The sequence below is a fragment of the Nerophis lumbriciformis genome, linkage group LG08 (genome assembly GCF_033978685.3).
Source record: "Nerophis lumbriciformis linkage group LG08, RoL_Nlum_v2.1, whole genome shotgun sequence".
In the NCBI taxonomy this organism is placed as follows: domain Eukaryota; kingdom Metazoa; phylum Chordata; class Actinopteri; order Syngnathiformes; family Syngnathidae; genus Nerophis; species Nerophis lumbriciformis.
The window spans coordinates 31,013,725-31,037,435 of NC_084555.2; the positions used below are offsets into that span (position 1 = coordinate 31,013,725).

The following is a 23,711-nucleotide window of genomic DNA, read 5'->3' on the forward strand; positions in this document are numbered from 1 at the left end:
TTGGTTGAAGGCTTCAGTGATGGGCATTCTGACTCGTTTTAGTACGTTGTATCTTTTGACCAGAGTGACATTACTCGACTATTCAAAAGGACAACCTGTCGAATTTTGGGTCCTTTCAAAGAGCCTGTAGAAAAAACTTGCTCGTTCAAAACGACCCATTTAACCCATGATTGCAGTGTAAGTACGGTGGCCTATTTTCCTTCATACATAAATATATGACCAATTACCATTAAATGTATACGACTGTAATACTATATATAATGATTATATATCGTATTATAGGTGTATACATTTATAATTATATTATAATTACATAGGCACATAAACGTTGTCTCCATACAGGCTGAACTACTGCAACACACTTCTCCTTCAAAAGCTTCAATGTGTCCTAAACAGTGCAGCTAGGATCCTGATGAGAGTGCGTAAATTTGATCATATTACTCCATTCCTGAAAGACCTTCACTGGCTTCTCATACAATACAGAATCCAATATAAAATCTCCCTCCTTACCCTCCAGTGCATTCATGGCAACGTCCTACCTTATCTGAAATAACCTTTAACCCCTGGTCCAGTGGTCTGGAACATTCTCCCAGACCACATCAAGCTCTGAGGTCCGAGAGCCAGCTCCAGCTTGTGGTGCCCAAGACCAGACTTAAATCCAGGGGAGACAGGGCCTTCTCTGTGGTCGGCCCTAAGCTCTGGAACACTCTGCCCCTCCATGTTCAAACTGCTCCCACAGTGGAGTGTTTTAAGTCTCGTCTTAAGACCCACTTTTGTTCTTTGGCTTTTAACACTACATGAGTTGTGTGGTCTTCTGTCCTCTGTTGTCCTGTGTTTTTTTTTTTTTTTATAAATTTTGATTTCTATTGTTAAGATTGTATATATCTGCGCTCTTACTCTGTGTAGCTTTGTTGTAGAGGTTGGATGTTGTAGCGCATGTTCTCCACTTGGGGCGCTCTGGTGCTGTGTAGTGTTTAACACCGCAGCAGTTGTGTTCAATAGTGATGGGATCGGCAGTTCTTTTGACTGTACTGAATCACTAGAATCAGTTCCTTAAATTGATTCGTTCAAAAAATTCGTTCACCGAATCAACCCCCCCACACACAAAAAAAAGGAGGGGGGGGGGGGGGGCGTGCGTAGTACAGTACAGTGCAGACATTCGTGGGAGAAGCAGCAAATAGGGTGGACGCGAGTCCCTACACAGCTCTGTGCATGCAGTACACCAGGCAGTGAGTGACTGACACAGCGCCACAGTCAGTACAGTTCAGTACGTGAACCTGAATCACTTCTGCAGCAGCAGTTCTGTGTGCAGGTCGGCGAATCACGAATCACTTCTGCAGCAGCAGTTCTGTGTGCAGGTCGGCGAATCACGAGTCAGTCAGTAACAGCTTCCCCAGCGGCAGATCTCGGTGTGTGTCAGTTCGCGAACAACACAAGCCCTCAGCACCCAATGAACGACACGCACAGTGACTGAACGAGAGCCTCAATGTGACGTCCTCCTCCGCGACACAGTCAGTTCTCTGTGTCAGTAGGTTCGCGAGTCCTGTTGTTAAATATGTTTTATTGCACTGAAATGAAAGTAAGAAATAAATAAAAGTGGGAAATAAAAAAAATAGTTATAGCCTACTAAAATGCTTGCAATCAACAGTTAAATAAATAGGCCTCGTTTGTTTAGTGCAAAAACAAATATAAAATTAAGAAACCCTTAACAAATGCCAACATAAAAACTAAATGTTCTGTAGCAAAGAAAATGTAAACTTAAATATGCAAACAAAAAGAAAATAAATACCTTCAAAATAAAACAAATAAATTAAGAGACAGAAATGCCAACATAAAAACTAAATGTTCTGTAGCCTACGTTTAAAAATACAACAAAGAAAATATTAACTTAAATGTGCAAACAAAAAGAAAATAAATAGGCTACCTTAAATAAAACAAAACAAATATTAAACCAAGTGCCAGAAAAGCCAACATTAAAACTAAAATTTCTGTAGCTTACATTTAAAAATATAAAAATGGAAATATCAACTTAAATATGCAATAAAAAAGAAAATAAATAGCTTGAATAATATAAAAATCAAGATAAATAATAGCCTATGTATATGTACATACATTAGTTATTATTTTTATTTTAAATCTTCTCAAACAGCCTGCCCTACACTTTACCCCCCGCCCCTCCCCCTCGCGTCGCTGCTGCTCAGCCTTGCCCTGCACTGACTTTCTTTCTGTCTCCTCTACTCTCATAACTTTATATGTTGAGATAATGGGCACGGGGCGCGTGTGTGTGTTTGTTTTCATGTGGCTTGAGTCAACATTAGCCGTTAGCTTGGAGAATGAATGGAGAACGGATGCCAATGGCATGAAACATATCCCCGCGACGGGAGGAGAATCACTCGCGGCATTGGGGCAAGCAGAGCAGAGAGCGAGAGCGTTGTCGTTCACTGAGTGATTCATGTCGTTAATCCGCGGTGAACGAATCGTTCGCTCAGTCCCTCCCCCCTCCCCCATGATGAGTAGCTGGCTGCGTCGTTCGCCGACGTCACAGAATACGCCAGTTCCACTCATACCGGCATGGTCGCGGCGGAGCTCAACTGAACTGAGAAAGGAACGAATCAGTTCATGAAGTGATTCGGTTCAGTACATTCACTGAAAAGATTCGTTCGTTCGAACGAATCGTTCGCGAACGACACAACATTAGTGTTCAACAGAAGAAGAAGAATAAAGTATCCTCGGTGAGAGGACGTTGATGATCGGACTCGATGAAAGTGTCGTTCATGTGCACGCATAAAGAACTCCATTAAGCTCAAACACCTTAACAGGTTATGGTGCCCAGGAACCCCAGAGATTCCAGCCAACTCAAGCAAACAAGGCGAGGTAGCGTTGAGTCGACGCACGGACAGAGAAGCCAAGAAAGTTTGCAGGTGTGGACTTGAGCTAACAGAGGCGAACTGCTTGACCAAGGATAAAGGTATTGCAAACGTGAAGTATTACACGGAGCATAAAAGGGACTATAGCCAATAAAGTAGCGTGTACCCTCGAAGAAGAAGTAACCGCGGTAAAGTTTGAGCTAATTAGCATAGCATAGTGCTAAAGTGCGGCTCGTACTACTGGAGCAGTATCCCCGCAACTGTACTTTGATGGATCCGAAAGCAAGTATGACCTTTGGGAAGCAAGGTTTTTGGGACACTTACATATTTTAAAGTTGAAAGACACTGTTCTAAATGAACCAGTAGGAGAAGAGCAAGCAGCAGCGGACAGAATAAAGAATCCAGACTGCTATGCAGAGCTCATCAGGTTGATCGATGATAAAAGCTTGTCTTTAATAAGACATGATGCTGCATACGATGGCAGGAAAGCACTGAAAATACTGAGGGACCACTACTCAGGAAAAAGCAAGCCACGAATAATCAACCTGTACACGTCCTTGACAAAACTACGGAAAGCAGACAGAGAGTCAACTACGGACTACATCATCAGAGCAGAAAACCTGATTACAGCACTTCGTGATGCCGGTGAGACTCTCAGTGATAGTCTGATCATAGCCATGATTCTTGGAGGCCTACCTGACTCTTACAAGCCATTAGCTGTACATGTAACGCAAAATGAAGACAATGTGACATTTACAGATTTCAAAAGAAGATTACGTATTTACGAAGAGTCACAGAAATTTAGTACTGCTGAGCCAACAGACAATGTGATGAAAACGTTCACAAAACAGGATAGAAATATCCAGAAGAAGTACACCAGCAGCACTCACAGTAGAAGTGAAGATGGAGATCTGACATGTTTCAAATGTGGATTAAAAGGACACAGAGCAAGAATGTGTATCCGAAAAGTGTGGTGCAACTTTTGTAAGAGCAACACACACCAAGAAAACATATGCAAAAAGAAAGATAAACGAGACAATGTCAGAAAAGTTACGGATGAACAATCCAATGATTACCTCTTCAAAGCAGCACAAGAAGAAAGTGAGTCAGCACCCAAAATAAAGATGAAAGGCATTATGGTGGATGCAGGAGCGACATCCCACATTGTAAATGATGTAAATAACTTTACAAGCTTTGACAACACTTTTCAACCAGAGACTCATTCAGTGGAACTAGCTGATGGGACAAGATGCAGTGGAATGGCCCAAGGAAGAGGAACAGCAACGATACATCTAGTGGACAGCGATGGACGACAGCACAGGGCACAACTACGAAATGCTCTGTACATGCCCTCATATCCCCACAACATCTTTTCAGTGGCGAGAGCAGCCGACCGAGGAGCAACCATAACTTTCAAGAAAGGAGAGAACCACATGATCACTAAAGATGGTAACAGATTTAACATAAACGAAAATGAGAAGCTATATTATCTACCAACTGTTGATGCAAATGAAGATCAGTGTAAAGTTTGTCATGACGTACAAACATGGCACGAGATTCTAGGGCACTGCAACTATGATGATGTAATCAAACTACAAACTGTGGTCAAAGGTGTGGTAATTAAGGGAAATGTTGTTAAGCCAGATCACATGTGTGAAATATGTACAAAAGGCAAGTTTACCCAAACGAGAAATAGGAAGCTAGATGCTAAAGCAAATAAACCCCTGGAGTTAATCCATACAGACCTAGCAGGGCCAATGAAAACTGAGAGCATAGAAGGACACAAATACGTACAATGTTTCACAGATGACTATTCAGGTGCTGTATTAGTATATTTCCTTAAGTCAAAAAGTGATGCAGTTGCTGCAACAGAAAAGTTCTTAGCAGATTTAGCACCCTATGGAGATGTGAAGTGTATACGTTCAGACAACGGCACTGAGTTTACAAACAGAGAGTTCCAAATGTTACTAACAAAGAACAAAATAAGACATGAGACGTCAGCGCCTTATTCGCCACACCAAAATGGCACAGCAGAGAGAGAATGGCGAACACTGTTTGACATGGCTAGATGCTTAGTGATAGAAAGCAAACTACCAAACTATTTGTGGAACGATGCCATTCAAACAGCAGCTCATGTTAGAAACAGGTGTTACAATAGACGGACAAAGAAAACAGCATATGAGTTACTTACAGGAAAAGTACCAAATGTGTCACAAATGCAAAAGTTTGGGTCTACATGTTTTAGTTACAAACAAAAAAAAGGAAAACTAGACTCCAAAAGTGAGCAGGGCATTTTCATAGGATATGATAAAAACAGCCCAGCCTTCCTTGTATATTATCCAGAAATTGAAAAGGTCCAAAAGATCAGATTGGTGAGATTCGCAACCAAAACAAGTGTAGAGAGAGAGACACAAACTTTGGAGCCATACGCAGGACATGACATTGGCAACAGAGACAATGCAGTCTGTGACAGTGACCAGAAGGATGAGGACAGAGTTCAACCTGAAAACAAAACTGAGGATTTAAATGAGCAGGAAGATGTGGAACAGTCAGCGGCAAATGCCGAAACAGAAATCAGAAAGAATCCATTCAGGATAAAACAAAAGCCAGCTTATTTACAAGATTTTGAGACTGATGATTCATTGGACAGATTACAAACATGCGTTGATTTCTGTTATCGAGCAGTTTGTGACATTCCAGAAACTTATCAGGAAGCCGTGTTATCATCCAAGTCAATGCACTGGAAAAACGCCATGGATGAGGAGATGAACTCACTAGTGGAAAATGACACATTCCAGTTGACTGACTTACCACCAGGTAAGCGAGCTTTAAAAGCGAAGTGGGTTTATGCACTCAAAACAGACACAGATGGATCTAATAAATATAAGGCGAGATTTGTTGCCAAAGGATACGACCAGAAAGTAGGAACTGATTACGAAGAGACGTTTTCATCGACAGCTGACATGTTAAGTGTAAGAATTCTCATGCAGAAGGCGGCACAGGAGGACCTAATCTTACATCAGATGGACGTGAAGACCGCGTATCTGCACGCACCCATAGACTGAAATCTATTTAGAACAACCACAAGGATACGAGAAAAACTCTAACACTGGTGAAAAACTGGTATGTAAACTGAACAAATCATTGTATGGACTCAGTCGGGCAGAAACTGGAATACAGTGTTACACACCCATTTATGTGAAAATGACTTTGTGCAAAATGAAGCAGATCATTGTGTGTACACAAGAAAAAAATATGGTCAAAAGGTAATACTTATTATTTGGGTAGATGACCTTATTTTAGCTGCTTCAAGTGAAAAATCAATGCAGGATGTAAAAAGAATGTTAACTCAGAGATTCAAAATGAAGGATTTGGGAATGCTAAAACATTTCTTAGGAATAGACATTGAACAGCTACTAAAAGGACTTGATAACTATCAATATGTTAAAACAAAAGTGTACGAAGATAACCAAGGTACGATTGCACTCACTAAAAATCCTGTTAACAGACAAAGATGCAAACACATTGATGTGAAATACCACTTCATAAGAGACATTGTTGCTACTGGTAGGGTATTACTGGAATATTGCCCTACAGCGGGCCCGGCCCTAACCAATCTGGCGCCCTAGGCAAGATTTTAGGTGGCGCCCCCCCACATCGGCAGTGAAGTGTATATACTCACAAGAAACCGAATAGCTTTGTCTTTGACCTTTTTTTTTTACTTACAACTATATCTAATATATAAAGGGGTGGAAAAGTGACTATTACCTGCATGGCAAACATTAGCTAACCAGAAGGCAATAACAATGTAAACAAAAAACACCTGCTTAAAAGATCTAATACAATTGTCCCTAACGTTACATTATTATTTTCCATAACAATTTAGCCCCCTCCACAATATTAACCCGACGTTAAAACAGATTATAGATTAGCAATTGCCGAATCATGTAACATTAGCTTAATGCTAAAAAGCCAGGTTACTATCACATTCTGTAACAGACAAATCATTTCATGTAGGCTAACGTTACCTACCTGCTACCTCTGTCTTTTCTCGTTTCTCCTCTTCTTTTCTCTTTTTTCTTCCCTGGGCACCTGACAGTTTTGGCCGTTTTGACATCTTGTGTTGATTTTTTGATGTGGTGACGTCCAAAAAGAGTCATGATACGGGAAGGGAGGGGCGCACCGTGCGGAGGGGGGGGGGGGGGGGGGGGGGGGGGCGTAATGTTGTAACAAATAATATTTCTATTAAATAGGCTTTACTTTGCATTTTAATTAACGTGGGATTATTTTTTGTATTTAGAAATAATAGTACCAACTTTTATTTTTATTTTTTTTTCTCCAACATTTGTGGCACTGGCGTGGCGCCCCCTGGTGGACGGCGCCCTTAGCATTTGCCTATACGGCCTATGCCACGGGCCGGCCCTGCCCTACAGAACAAATGGTTGCTGATATCCTGACAAAACCAGCTACTAAACAGAAGTTGAAATGTTTTTCACAGAATATGTTTGGCATTTTGGAATAAAGACTAGAAGGAGGGATCTTAACAAAACAGGATGATGGAGGATGTTCTTGAAATATTGTTTACAAATTGGTTTAACACAGTGAGCTAATAGCGAGTGGGGGTGTTAAGATTGTATATATCTGCGCTCTTACTCTGTGTAGCTTTGTTGTAGAGGTTGGATGTTGTAGCGCATGTTCTCCACTTGGGGCGCTCTGGTTCTGTGTAGTGTTTAACACCACAGCAGTTGTGTGTTCAACAGAAGAAGAAGAAAAAAGTATCCTCGGTGAGAGAACGTTGATGATCGGACTCGATGAAAGTGTCTTTCATGTGCACGCATAAAGAACTCCATTAAGCTCAAACACCTTAACATCTATCTACTGTTTTAATTGGTTTTACCCTTTAAAATCGTTTTTAATCATATTTATTTTTATATTGTTTTTATATGTATTTACTTTTTGTTTTTATTCAGTCATTGGTGGAGTTAAGGATCATATTTGAATATTGTTTTTAATACTGTTTTTTAATAATGTTGTGCAGCACTTTGGAAACATTTTTGTTGTTCAAATGTGCTATATAAATAAAGTGGATTGGATTGGATCAAACCCCCACAGACAGTTGAATCTTTAAAAAATACTAATAAACTCCAAACCTTTCTTTTCAACACAGAAATTGTCTGTGTCCGAAGTAGCTTTTAGTTGTTTTTTATATGTACGGTACACTTACATGTTGTTATTCTTTTAAACTTATTTGTAATAGTATGCACCCATTGTTGGACTTTGAGATTTGTTTAAAATGTAAAATGCATAAAAATAAATGTGATTATTAGTATAGGCATTAAACAAATATTAAATCCAATCCTGTGTTTTTGATTGGTTAGAAAGACTTATTTAGACATCCCCATTGACGTCACATAAAAAACCCATTTATTTTTACTATATAAAGCAATGTTATAAAATAAATACTGTATTCTGCCGCCAATACAATGTAATGGCAGCTACATTTGATGGGCGTCTTGATAGAAAACAAACGCAAGAGGGCGCAAAAGCCCATGTTCACAAAAAAAGGTTGAAAATAATAATTCATGTAATTATTGGTTTTATTAGAACTCCTTATTCGCTGTTATTAGTCTACCCCCCTTCAAGCACTATCCTTGATGGAATACACAAATGGACATATTTATATCTAATCCTAGTTGAACTTCGTGAGAACCGCCTTTTTAAAAAGAACATGGTCACGTGTCCGCTTTGCGCATGCGTGGTTTCCTGGGCTCGGATGGCGACCATTGGCACTTTGTTGTCCTAGTCCCCGTTTCACACTGGATGATAAAACAAAAGGGTGACAAATAGCATCAAAACATAAGACGTTGTGTTTCGCCGTTAAGCTGTAGTTTGTAGACTGACACAGGAAGCTCGATGTCGGTGGCAAATGCGAAGTATAGTGTCCTGAAACCGGTGAGATACGTACTGTATTGTTGTTACGTTACAGCTAGTCTTGTACTGTCATCCTGCAGAGATGAACTTGGAGATATGCATGCGCATGACTGCTCATCCATTTATTTTTTATTTCATATTGAAACGGTCTAACCTCTCCACCTCAGTTGATTCCATACACAGGATCTATACCTGGAGGCCTACACCCTGGAGAGATCATCATCATCCAGGGCACCGTGCAGCCAGATGCTGACAGGTGAGCTATGACAGAAGACTATAATGAAGACATTGAAATGATATCTGCCTAAAGATGCACCAGAACAGGGGTCTTCAACATCTCCAGTCCAGGGACCCCCAGACTGATTCCAGAGAAGGAGCAGGGACCCGATACTAAAATTGTGATTGTGTTTTTAACTAAATTGGTCCTAAAGATGCTTTTTTATTGCGCAATACTGTACTAAAATCCTTTAAATAATACAGTATATATGCAGTATATTAAAAACATATTCATGCAATATATTGAATATATATATATTTATGCAGTATATTAAATATATGCTTATGCAGTATATTAAACATATATTTATGCAGTATATTAAATGTATATTTATGCAGTATATTAAATATATGCTTATGCAGTATATTAAACATATATTTATGCAGTATATTAAATGTATATTTATGCAGTATATTAAATATATGTGTATGCATTATATTAAATATAAATGCAGTATATTGAAAATATATATTTATGTAGTATTTGAAATATATATTTATGCGTATATGAAATATATTTTTATGCAGTATATTAAATATATAGTTATGCAGTATACTAAATATATATTTATGCATTAAATTAAATATATATTTATGCAATATGCATATACATGCAGTATACTAAATATGTATTTACGCAGTATATTAAATACACATTTTTGCAGTACCGGTATACTAAATATATATTTATGCAGTATATTAATTAGGGATGTCTGATAATGGCTTTTTGCCGATATCCGATTTTCCGATATTGTCCAACTCTTTAATTACTGATACCGATATCAACCGATACCGATGTCAACCAATATATTCAGTCGTGGAATCAACACATTATTATGCCTAATTTGGACAACCAGGTATGGTGAAGATAAGGTACTTAAAAAAAAAAAAAAAATAAGATTAATAATTTAAAAACATTTTCTTGAATAAAAAAGAAAGTAAAACAATATAAAAACAGTTACATTGAAACTAGTAATGAAAGTTAGTAAAATTAACTGTTAAAGGTTAGTACTATTAGTGGACCAGCAGCACGCACTATCATGTGTGCTTACGGACTGTATCCCTTGCAGACTGTATTGATCTATATTGATATATAATGTAGGAACCAGAATATTAATAACGGAAAGAAAGAACCCTTTTGTGTGAATGAGTGTGAATGGGGGAGGAAGGTTTTTTGGGTTGGTGCACTAATTGTAAGTGTATCTTGTGTTTTTTATGTTGATTTAATAAAAAATAAAAATAAAAATAAAAAAAAACGATACTGATAATACAAAAAACCGATACCGATAATTTCCGATATTACATTTTAACGCATTTATAGGCCGATAATATCGGCAGGCCGATATTATCGGACATCTCTAATATAATATATATTTATGCACTATATTAAATATGTATTTATGCAGTATATTAAATACATATTTATGCAGTATATTAAATAATATCTGCAGTATAACAAATATCTATGCAGTATATTAAATATATATTTTTGCAGTAGTTGGCCCTGCGATGAGGTGGCGACTTGTCCACGGTGTACTACGCCTTCCGCCCGAATGCAGCTGAGATAGGCTCCAGCGCCCCTGCGACCTCAAAAGGGTCAAGCGGTTGAAAATGGATGGATGGAGTATAGAGCCGTCATTAACTTTTAATGGCAACTAGCGCACTAATCGCTAGCTAGGGTGTGATAATTGCTGGCTGGCAACTGGCGCGTTAATTGGCTGTTGACAACTAGCGCATTCATCGCTAGCTGATAACTAACACACTAATCCCTAGTTGGCAAGGGCTGCGCTAATTGCTAGCTGACAACTAGTGTCCTAATTTTTAGCCGGAAATTAGAGTACTAATTACTGGCTATCTTAAATGCTAACAGGAACATAATTATATAACTATTCATGTGAGACAAGCAGTAGAAAATGGAAGAATAGATGGTTTTGCATTGAGTTGGGCGACCATGCCGCTGTTTTTTATAAACTGCGATTCGATGTATTAGATCAACGTTAACGTGGATTAAAAGGGGCCCTGTTTTGCAAAGCCAATTTTTCTTACCCATTGTTACCTGCTGTGGTGTATTTGGGATATGCATAAGTCCTGAAAATTTAAAATCAAACCGTGGAGGCCTGGTGGCTATATTTATAAATCAATTTTGCCTTCATTCATGCTTCCTCCAAACGAGACGTTTGGAATTTGCCCATTTGGTGACGTTTTTGCCATTGGTAACGTCATATATGGTAGATATTCACCCAAAGTGATTTGTGAGTGTTCGCCATCGTAGTCCAACATAGTCACAAGTGCCTTATTTTGCTCTATCTTTTTACTGGCTCGTACATGGACATGCATCCTCCGCTGTTGCCATTTCTAATACAAATTAGTAGTAATTAGTAATAGTTCTGACTTATATTTGTCAGTAGACTCCCCATGGAGCGCTAAAAATTACAACATAGATGGCGGGGAAAAGACGCTATCGAAGTGGAGGCACATAAATAAGACCGCCCACAAAACGGCGCATCCTGAAGAGTGAGCCAGAAAGCGTATATAAAGTTTTTAGTGGTGTAAATCAACCACACATTTCACAACCCCCCTGCAATTTTACGGAGCCCATGTTGAAGACCGTTGCACTCGATCTGGAGAGTAATAGCTCCTGCTTTCTGTAGCGGTGTAATGCATCCTTGGTGCACATGCTCTTATGAGGTTTCAGATTGACTTGTCCTGTGGCGGCAGCACCAAGCCACGCTCCGACGTGGCCCTGCACTATAGTCCTTGCTTCAAGGACTCACCCTGCGTGCGATGCAACTCCCTGTTGCAGGAGAGGTGGGGTCAAGAGGAAACGATGCCGCGGCTGCCCTACAAGTGTGGCGCCCCGTTCGAGACCATCATCCTGGTGCACAAGGATGCCTTCAAGGTCAGATGGTTTGTTTCGGGATACAGTGATAAACTTGAAATTAGACCAAGGAGCAGTCCCTCTAAGGGGTGTTAAGAGAAGAAAAGCTTACAATAAGAATATACATCATATTGTCCAGTGTCACAAGCTTGTCATCACTTGTTTTTTTAAACTAAGGCTGAATGTTTTGTGAGACATTTAAGAATGTTAAAAACTAAGTGTGTTTAAAGTTTACTAACAGGAGTAACTTATATCTACATTCGCATGACTCTTAATTAGAGGCGGTAATCTTTGGGCACCTCACGATTCGATTCGATTTAGAATCAATTCTCGATTCGACACGTTTCTCGTAATATATTGTTTGGTATGCAAATTATGATAAATCCTTTTCAAAACAGATTACAGGTTACAAAAGCTCCTCTTGTCTGCTGATGTACGATTTATACGCACGGTTTTGGGCTAAAAAAATATTTTTTAAATTGTATTTACAAAAATCACAAAATGTTAATCCAAAAAAACCCTCCAACCTGATCCCAGTGTTACAATACTTAGGATAGACATTTACACAGAATTGAAAAGGCATGCAAATACAATATTTATTAAGTACAAAACTAAAAAAAGGAAAATAAAAAATACATAAAAGCAATCAATGAAAACATGAACATTAATAGTAAAATATAAATAATAGTTGCTTGATGTTCTTAAGCCAAAATGTTATTCTTAAAAACCAAAAAATGCAAGACATCGATTCTTGTAAATTATAAATTGATTTAGAATCAGATTATTTGGAGTAGACTTACTGTTAATATTGCTACAATTACACTTAAAACATTACATGGGCAGTGGAAGGTTCCCTATTATGCAAAATAATCTTTTTCATGATGTTATAACAGTGATATGTGTCCCAGGAGTCTGTTTGTCAGCACCAAACTTAAGAAAAATAAAACATTTTCACATAAAACAAACAAAAAAAACATTACTTTTTGTTCGACATCTTCAAATAAAGTGTGTAGCTCTGCCAACTGTCCATCAGTCAGTTACAGACATGGAAGCTGTACGTTTATTTAGTTTTTCTTCAGTGATTAGGCCATCCGAGCATGCTGTTGCTGTCAAAACGTGTTAGCACTGTAGCTCACATAGCTATGCCAGTGTTTTAGAGGTGGGAAAAATGATCAATTTTCAAAGTGTCGCGATTGAAACATGAAAGATTCTGAACCGATGGACAAAGGTTCAGAATGCAGTTCTAAAATGCGGAAGTCGTGGGAACATACATGGAGGAGGGAGGAGGAGAGGACACACTAGTTACACTAGGACACACTAGTTTAGCGCCAGGGCGCTAAACTAGGTTGAATGTAAAGTACCATTGTGAAACAAGAAAATAATAAATGCTTTGTACACTTCAACAAAAGTCTAAACCTGGGGTGTCCAAACCTTTTGCCTTGCAGTGAAAATGTGCCAATGGGCTGCGAGCCAAACACAGCGATTTCCAATTTGGAACACAAATATCCTAATTGTAAATAAACAAGTTATTTTAATAAGTGCAAATAACAATGATAGATGACAACTAGTTAGCCTTGCGGTCATGCCATCAATGATTGTGAGAGCTTTAGGGTGTCCCGATATGACTTTTCACTTCTGATACAATACAAATGTTGGATCCTTGAGTATTGGCTGATACCGATTTTGATGCGATAAGGTATTAGTTGCTTGAATCATACATAATTTAAATATTTTGTTGTGTGGAATCTTTGAAAAAGCTCGATCAAGTGAAATTAGTCCAGAAAACAGTGGTAGGTAAGAACAACTGTATTTATTATTAACTGCCCGGAATGGACTTATGTTGTCTATGAGTTGAAGTGGAGTGGTATTTGTTTTTGGCGACACTTAGTGGTCACAATAATTCATTAAGTTTGGCTCAGAATGTACAAAACCCAAAACCAGTGAAGTTGTGTAATTCGTAAATAAAAACAGAATACAATTATTTGCAAATCCTTTTCAACTTATATTCAATTGAATAGACTGCAAAAACAAGATATGTAATGTTCGAACTAAGAAACTTAATTTTTGTTTTGCAAATAATCATTAACTTAGAATTTAATGACACCAACACATTGCAAAAAAGTTGGCACAGGGGCATTTTTACCACTGTTACATGGCCTTTCCTTTTAACAACACTCAGTAAACGTTTGGGAACTGAGGAGACCAATTTTTTCAGTGGAATTATTTCCCATTCTTGCTTGATGTACAGCTGAAGTTGTTCAACAATCTCCGTAGTGGTATCTTACGCTTCATAATGCGGCACACATTTTCAATGGCAGACAGGTCTGGACTTCAGGCAGGCCAGTCTAGTACCCGCACTCTTATACTACGAAGCCACGCTGTTGTAACACGTGCAGAATGTGGCTTGGGATTGTCTTGCTGAAATAAGCAGGGGCGTCCATGAAAAAGACGTTGCTTGGATGGAAACATATGTTGTTCCAAAACCTTTATGTACCTTTCAGCATTAATGTGCCTTCACAGATGTGTAAGTTACCCATTTCTTGGGCACTAATACACCCCCATACCATCACAGATGCTGGCTTTTCAACTTTGCGTCTATAACAGTCCGGATAGTTCTATTCTTCTTTGGTCCGGAGGACACGGCGTCCAACGTTTCCAAAAACAATTTGAAATGTGGACTCATCAGACCACATAACATTTTTCCCCTTTGCATCAGTCCATCTTGGATGAGCTCGGGCGCAGGGAAGCCGGCGGCGTTTCTGGGTGTTGTTGATTAATGGCTTTTGCTTTGCATAGTAAAGTTTTAACCTCCACTTACAGATGTAGCGACAAACTGTAGTTACTGACAGTGGTTTTCTGAAGTGTTCCTGAGCCCAGGTGGTGATATTCTTTACACACTGATGTCGGTTTTGAAGCAGTACCGCCTGAGGGATCGAAGGTCACGGGCATTGCCGCTTACGTGCAGTGATTTCTCCAGATTTTCGAAACCTTTTGATGATATAACGGACCGTAGATGGTGAAATCCCTAAATTCCTTGCAATAGCTCGTTGAGAAATGTTGTTCTTAAACTGTTCAACAATTTGCTCAGGCATTTGTTCACAAAGTGGTGACCCTCGCCCCATCCTTGGACTGAGCATTTCATGGAAGCTGCTTTTATACCCAATCATGGCACCCACCTGTTCCCAATTAGCCTGTTCACCTGTAGGATGTTCCAAATAAGTGTTTGATGAGCATTCCTCAACTTTGTCAGTCTTCTTTGCCACTTGTGCCAGCTTTTTTGAAACATGTTGCAGGCATCAAATTCCAAATGAGCTAATATTTGCAAAAAAATAACAAAGTTTACCAATTCGAAAGTTAAATATCTTTTGTTTGCAGTCTATTCAATTGAATATAGGTTGAAAAGGATTTGCAAATCATTGTAGTTTTTATTTACGATTTTCACAATGTGCCAACTTCACTGGTTTTGGGATTTGTAGTAGGTTGAATGATGCGGACAGGTTTGATGGGATATACTTTTTATTTATTTTACAATGGGGAAACTAGTGCAATAATACATATACAAAGTCTCCAAGGAAGAAGTGTAAGTAATATGCAATTATAACTATTTGATTATTTTTGGCGTTTTAAACGGCATTATTGTTGTTCAAATAAGGACACTCATTACATATGTCTAGCTAGTGTGCTATTGTGTGCTTAGTTGTTGCGTAGCTGCTAGTTCCTAGTGCAGGGGTCGGCAACCCAAAATGTTGAAAGAGCCATATTGGACCAAAAATACAAAAAAAAATCTGTCAGGAACCGCAAAAAATTAAAAGCCATATTACATACAGATAGTATGTCATGAGATATAAATTGAATTAAGAGGACTTAAAGGAAACTAAATGACCACAAATATAGCTACAAATGAGGCATTATGATGCAATATGTACATATAGCTAGCCTAAATAGCATGTTAGCATCGATTAGCTTGCAGTCATGCAGTGACCAAATATGTCTGATTAGCACTCCAACAAGTCAATAACATCAACAAAACTCACCTTTCATGCACAACCTTAAAAGTTTGGTGGACAAAATGAGACAGAAAAAGAAGTGGCATAAAACACGTCCTAGAAAGTTATACATGTAAACAAACTACGGTGAGTTCAAGGACCGCCAAAATTAGTAGGACAAAACGGTGCTCGCCAAATACTCGAATCAGTGAAGCATGTTTATTATAAACAGTGTGCTTTATAACAATTAGGGAGGTTTGTGTCATGTTTGTCCTCCTACAGAAACCATATTAAAACAAAAAATAGATTGTTTTCCCCTCATCTTTTTCCATTTTTCATACATTTCTGAAAAAGCTCCAGAGAGCCACTAGGGCGGCGCTAAAGAGCCGCATGCGGCTCTAGAGCCGCGGGTTGCCGACCCCTGTCCTAGTGGCATAGGACCCCTGTCCTAGTTACCCACATATGCGGTCCTCTCCAAGGTTTCTCATAGTCATTCACATCGACGTCCCACTGGGGTGAGTTTTTCCTTGCCCGTATGTGGGCTTTGTACCGAGGATGTCGTTGTGGCTTGTGCAGCCCTTTGAGACACTTGTGATTTAGGGCTATATAAATAAAGATTGATTGATTGATTGATTGATAACCTACCATGTTTATGTTCACCTTTTGTAAATTACTTCGCTAAAATACAAGAAAATACCAAAGTTGTGTGCTTATTGGAGGACATTTAAATGTAAACTGGCTATCCAGCTTTGCACAAGTTAACATGCTTCAACACTGCTTGTATCGGACATTTTACATGCAAGCCAATATAATTCCATACTTGTTTTTTTTTTGCTCGCTAAGTAGGTACGTTTATTTATTTTAATCACTTAGCAGGCAGCAACAGTTATCACTTATTTAGTTTATACATGTATGCTGTGTGCACTCACGTCCAAAACCCAGAAATGATGTACTACCTCATGTCAGCAGCCAAATGGGGAGCATTTTATACATATTAATAATGACATATAATACATGTATTGTATACAGTAACACAATACAATATACCGGTAATAATAAAGATGCATAAATAATGGGATTATATTGGACCCGTGAGATGCCCATAGACTCTTTGGTGTTGCTAACTATTGTGCCCTCCTGTCCCACTCTTTAATGTGATATATGGCGTCTGTTATGTTGGATACATACAAAGTTACATTGTGTGTGTAAAAAGTGGATAAAACGCACAATTGTGCTTCTTGAAGACAGACTTGGACAAACGCATTAGCATTAAAGCTACAGACTACCGGCGTCTTTATCTCACGCCTCACAAAACTGTGTCAATTCCAGCGCTTATTTTTTGAACAATACACTGAGACTTATTTAAAATAACTTTTGATGATTTATTATGGACAGGTATGGATCATACAACAAAAAAATGTCCCAAGTCGGAGGTCAAGCAGAATGTGTCTGTACTCACTTGACTTTTCCTACAGGTCGCAGTAAACGGCGCTCACCTGTTGGAATACAAGCACAGAGTCCCACTAAAGAGGATAAACACACTTTCCATGTCTGGGAATGTCCAAGTGCAAGCTATAGGCTACATCCCAAACTCGGTAAACCCTTCAAGTCCTTCATTTTGGGTCTGCATTTACTAAAGCTGCTCTCTGTGTCTCACAGGCAATATACTCGGAGTCTGGTGACCTGGTGAGTTCCTACCCGTGTCATCCTTGTTGAATCTTGTGCTTGTTAAAGGGGAACTACACATTTTTTAAAATGTTGCCTATCAATGGCAATCATTGTGAGAGACAAGAACACAAATGTATTTTTTTTGTATTTTAAACATAGAAAAAAAACACTCATAAGATGCGGCTGTGTTACCTTAAGCACTCTAAAACATTTCAAAAACCTCCATCAACGTTGTATATAGCAGTACTTCTGTGTGTATGTATATATTTTAGGGGTGTAACGGTACACACAAATTTCGGTTCGGTACGTACCTCGGTTTAGAGGTCACGGTTCGGTTCATTTTCGTTACAGTAAGAAAACAACAAAATATACATATTTTGGTTATTTATTTACCAAATTTGTAAACAATGGCTTTATCCTTTTAACATTGGGAACACTATAATAATTCTGCCCACGTTGATCAACATTAAACTGCCTCAAGTTGTTGCTCAGATTAAATAAAATGACAAAACTTTTCTTCTACATATAAAAAGTGCAACATTAAACAGTTTCAAGTCAACTCATCATGCTTAATTTATTACAGCATTTGGGAAGCCTGTAGTTGATTTATTATGTAAATGTTATATTTTTATCAACATGTGATAGCAGGGACCCTGCCATTCAAAACTAGGCTGCTGCATTACTAATGATTAATGTAACTATAGTTGAAAAAATGGTACAATAGCAATAGGAGAGACTATTCATCCCTGAACACCATGGAGTTCATGTAGGCTTAATGATGCACTTACATTATTATCAACTATCAGAGACAGAAACTCTTCATTTTCATTTTTCTTCTTTTTTGCTGCTTCAACACAGCTCAATCAACACAGAAAAAGGTAAAGTGAAATAACAGACAGACAGGGCTTTGCTGTCCGTAACACACACACACGCCCACACACACACACACTGCAAAATGAGCTAACGTTACGCTAAAAGCGAATTAGCCTTCACCTCAAGCCAGGACTGCGAGTGAGCTGAGCTGCCTTTTATATTTCTAGAAGGTCAACGGGCTCATAGTAATGTTACTAGTAGTTGACTGGGAGGTGTTTATTATAATTTGGGGAGAGTCCGCTGCCTGATGCTTACCTGCTAAATGCTAAGCACTGACTGCATGCACTCTGAATACGCACTGCTGATTGGCTGTTACCGCTCTGAATACGCACTGCTGATTGGCTGTTACCGCTCTGTTTGTAACCAATCAGATGGTTGTGTGGGTGGGACAATGCTGGGTGCTGTGTAGAGTACTGACATAGAGACAGAGGCAGAAGGAAGCAGAGGCGGCTACTTAATATGTTCGTGTGGAAACTCGTTCGGTACACCTCTGAACCGAACCGAAACCCCCGTACCGAAACGGTTCAATACAAATACACGTACCGTTACACCCCTAATATATAGATATATATACAGTATATACTGTATATATACATTAGATGGGACGGCGTGGCGCAGTGGAAGAATGGCCGTGCGCGACCCGAGGGTCCCTGGTTCAATCCCCACCTAGTACCAACCTCGTCATGTCCGTTGTGTCCTGAGCAAGACACTTCACCCTTGCTCCTGATGGGTGCTGGTTAGCGCCTTGCATGGCAGCTCCCTCCATCAGTGTGTGAATGTGTGTGTGAATGGGTGAATGTAGAAATACTGTCAAAGCGCTTTGAGTACCTTGAAGGTAGAAAAGCGCTATACAAGTACAACCCATTTATCATTTATCATTTAGATATATATACAGTCGTGGTCAAAAGTTTACATACACTTGTAAAGAACATAATGTCATGGCTGTCTTGAGTTTCCAATAATTTCTTCAACTCTTATTTTTTTGTGATAGAGTGATTGGAGCACATACTTGTTGGTCACAAAAAACATTCATGAAGTTTGGTTCTCTAATGAATTTATTATGGGTCTACTGAAAATGTGACCAAATCTGCTGGGTCAAAAGTATACATACAGCAATGTTAATATTTGGTTACATGTCCCTTGGCAAGTTTCACTGCAATAAGGCGCTTTTGGTAGCCATCCACAAGCTTCTGGCAAGCTTCTGGTTGAATTTTGGACCACTCCTCTTGACAAAATTGGTGCAGTTCAGCTAAATTTGTTGGTTTTCTGACATGGACTTGTTTCTTCAGCATTGTCCACACGTTTAAGTCAGGACTTTGGGAAAGCCATTCTAAGACCTTAATCCTAGCCTGATTTAGCCATTCCTTTACCACTTTTGACGTGTGTTTGGGGTCATTGTTCTGTTGGAACACCCAACTGCGCCCAAGACCCAACCTTCGGGCTGATGATTTTAGGTTGTCCTGAAGAATTTGGAGGTAAACCTCCTTTGTCCTCCATTGTCCCATTTAAAGCACCAGTTTCATTGGCAGCAGAACAGGCCCAGAGCATAATAATACCACCACCATGCTTGACGGTAGGTGTGGTGTTCCTGGGGTTACTCATCCAAACATATTGTTGGGTATTGTGGCCAAACAGCTACATTTTTGTTTCATCTGACATCACACGGACAAAGATAAGACAATATTTACCATATTTTGGTCATTTTATGCATTACCAGAAATTATTTCCGGGGCGCATTTATTTCAGTGCCCATAGCAACACACTTTCTGCTTCTCATAGAAACCCACTCTCTACTTCCGACAACCTAAGCCTGTGTTTGCTAATCATAGCAGACCTTACCTATTTGGAGCGGAAAGGAGGATGAACTTCTGGTTATAGAAGCTGAGGGAGAACAAAGTGAGGGGGAAAGGCCGGAGCAGGCGAGCGTCGTCAGTCGATAGAGAGTCAGGATCGTTGTGACTTAAATGTGGAGCTTGCCAACAGAAATGGAGTGCTTCTGCTGCACTGAGAGGCACACAATGTTATTATTGATGGAAAGTATTTGGCAAGGAGGACACTGCTCAAAGAAACTGCATCACAAAGTAAGACAAACTGTTCGCGCTAACAAACCCTGCAGTGGTGGAAACCTTTTTTCACCTACCAAAAATCATCTGGAAACATCTCGGGCCAGCTTGACCAAACAGACAACTGTCCATCGAGTAAGTCACCATAATATTGATCATGATATATGCAGCACATCATGCTTGTTATTAACTTAGTACAACTACTTACACTGTCGAGCTAGCTGTGTACAAACAAAACATGAAATGTGGGCTAATACTTTACAGATACTGTAATATGTGTTCATGTTTTCAGTCAGTACAGATTGGTGTCCTATTTCATTGTGTTGTGCATTACAAACTCTTAGCTGCAGATGCAGAAACGGTAGCTTACCTCTTGCCGCAGCACTGTGAGTGTCACTGTGAGCAAGGTGATGTTTTCTTACGCTAGAAAAAGAGTTCCTCAGTGTTCACTCTTACTTAGACTTAGACTTCCCTTTTATTGTCATTCAAATTTGAACTTTACAGCACAGATAAGAACAACATTTCGTTACATAAGCTCATGGTAGTGCAGGATAAAAAAGTAATAAGGTGCATATATAAATAAATATATATATAAAATAAAATATAAATATGTATAAATAAATAAATAGATTACTGTACAGATAAATATATTGCACTTTTTCACATGCGTCCACATTTATGAATGTATGTTATATTGTCTTTTTTATTCCAACGAGTTAATCCAATAACAATGTCGCTACAGCTTAGTTATTATACAGGTTATGAAACGTAAATGAAGTATTGTTGGCGGTTTTTGGAAGCATTTTTAAAATGACTTAGAGGCTGAATAGATTGCTCCCATTAGCTGCATTGCTAGCCACTTACATTGGGCCAATTATTACAAATTAGAATCCAAAAAACCCCTAAAAACATTTGTGTTCTTGTTTCTCATGAGGATTGTGTACAATAGGAAAAAATTCCAAAAAAGTGTAGTTCCCTTTTAAGCTATTGGGTGTATGTGTTTACTGTATGCTAAGCTAGTTCAACAAAACATCAACGTCTTAGCTTTGTGTTACAGGTGACGAGGCAAATTTGTGTAATATTTAATAGAGGCGGGAACCTTTGGGCACTCACGTTTTGATTCTGAATTGATTCTCGACTCAACACGGTTCTTGTAACAGAATTTGGTATACATATTTTTTTTCTTATTACTAAATACAATACTTAAAAAAAAGGTAAAACGAAAATTATAAAATCAAAAGTATCAATAATAATTATTATTTTAATTATAATAGCTGTATAATGTAGTTGATCCAAAAATGTATTATTTAAAAAAAAAAAAAAAAAAAAGAGATTCTCGAAAATTATGAATCGATTTCGAATCAGAATAACAAAAAATTGCGATTTGGATTTGAATTTTTTTTTTGTTTAGCACTCCTATTTTATAATATTTTGGATTAAAGGGCTGTTTGCAATCTTTCCAGATTATACCACACCCTCCTATTACTTTTAGCATGTAATTATGTAACGCACACGAATTAGCTTTGTATATGGTTATTAGCTAGTAATAGCAATGTGGCAAAATGTACTGCCGTGCAGCTACTAACAGCATCATTGAATGTGTATTCTATCATGACAACAAGACTGCAAATTGTTAGTTGCACGTTTTTGCACGGGCCAACGAGAAATTTGTATTTAATATAATTAGTAATTGGGAAAAATATGGACTCTAATACAATATATATGTTATGTTAATCAACTAATGATAACATACGCTAGCCGGTGGTGTTCTTGTTATATTTTGGGGTTTAACACTTTTTAACTGTGAGCAGGTTACAAATTGCCCCTTAAATAATTAATTCATTTTAGAGTCAGACTATGCTGAGGGCCAATATAACTTTGAACACCCTACTTGCAATAAATGCTTGTAAAAATAGGCTCAATGGTGCTTCAAACTCTGCAATGATGCATTCAACAAACGTTTTGTTTCTATGATCATTTATTCCACATAGTGCAAGGTAATCCAGAATGTTGTGAATGTTGTCCTCAGAGCGTCCCCTACAAAGGCAGCATCCTAAAAGGTCTGAGCCCTGGGCAGCACATCACCATCAAAGGACAGATCAGCATGTATCCTCACAGGTAAACCTCTCATCACATTTGACTTGAGCCAGGAGAAGCTGAAACTGTCAAATCCACACCTGTCTTCCAGTTTTACAGTCAACCTGCGCAACAGCAGGACAGAGAACATCGCGCTCCACCTGAATCCTCGCATGAAGTCCAGCACGTTCGTCAGGAACTCGTACCTGAATGAATCCTGGGGTCAGGAGGAGCGGGAGTTGGTCTTCTTTCCCTTTTCCTCCGGAGATTACTTTGAGGTAAACTTGATCCGTTTAATCCTCGCCTAAGTCTAAGGTGTTCAGTCAAGGATTGTGTTCATTTGTTGTCGGTCAGATTCTCCTCCTCTGCCAGGCGCATCAGTTCAAGTTGGCAGTGAACGGCTCGCACTTGTTTGAGTTCAGACATCGGGTGCAGGACCTGAGCAGCATCGACCAGCTGGAGATCATGGGAGACCTGGAGCTCATGGATGTCAAATTGTGGTGAATAAACTGATGGTTTGGGCGTCCAATTCTCATATTTTAAGCCTTTGTGCCGACTAAGGACCAGTGAGAAGAAGTGTTGCTTTAGAATATTGCAGCATGAGCCTACAATTTGCTCCATCACATTTATTTCGCTCAGTCTCAATGTTAATCAAATGTGTAAAGCGTCGATGGAGCGTTTTGTAGCTTTGCTAACCAGCCAGGCACTACACTCCAAAACCACAAAGTGTGTTGAGAAACAGCGGGACCTGAAGTTAAAAAGTACCCATCGGAGTTTGACCTACATTTTTTCAGGCGAGTCTTTAGTGTGAGCTAATGGATGTAAAAAATTAACATTCAGAGTCATATTTCCATGTAGTACAGTTTGGATCAGTATTTTTCAACAAAGCCTACATGAAGGTTGTTGGCTGTAAGAACGTTGTTGACTTGACATTTTCATACTTTTGGGGAGAGAAGGAATACTTTTCCAGTCACTAGTATTTCTGCAAAAGTGCATTGATAAATCTAAAGGAGTCCTGTTTTTTATTTTCTGAAAATATGTAAATATTTTTTGTCTTGCATCTACTTAAATAAAACTGTGCAGGGTCATGAGT

General features: G+C 38.8%; 1 protein-coding gene across 1 annotated transcript; it reads left to right on the plus strand.

The window, feature by feature from the left end:
• Window positions 1-8,631: 8,631 nt before the first annotated feature.
• On the plus strand, window positions 8,632-23,709 carry LOC133611662 (galectin-8-like). Its single transcript, XM_061968665.1, has 8 exons — window positions 8,632-8,819; window positions 8,966-9,054; window positions 11,763-11,973; window positions 17,414-17,533; window positions 17,598-17,624; window positions 22,572-22,660; window positions 22,731-22,896; window positions 22,973-23,709. The coding sequence occupies exons 1-8, from the start codon at window positions 8,781-8,783 to the stop codon at window positions 23,120-23,122; spliced, it is 891 nt and encodes a 296-aa protein (XP_061824649.1). The 5' UTR covers window positions 8,632-8,780; the 3' UTR covers window positions 23,123-23,709.
• The last annotated feature ends 2 nt before the right edge of the window (window positions 23,710-23,711 follow it).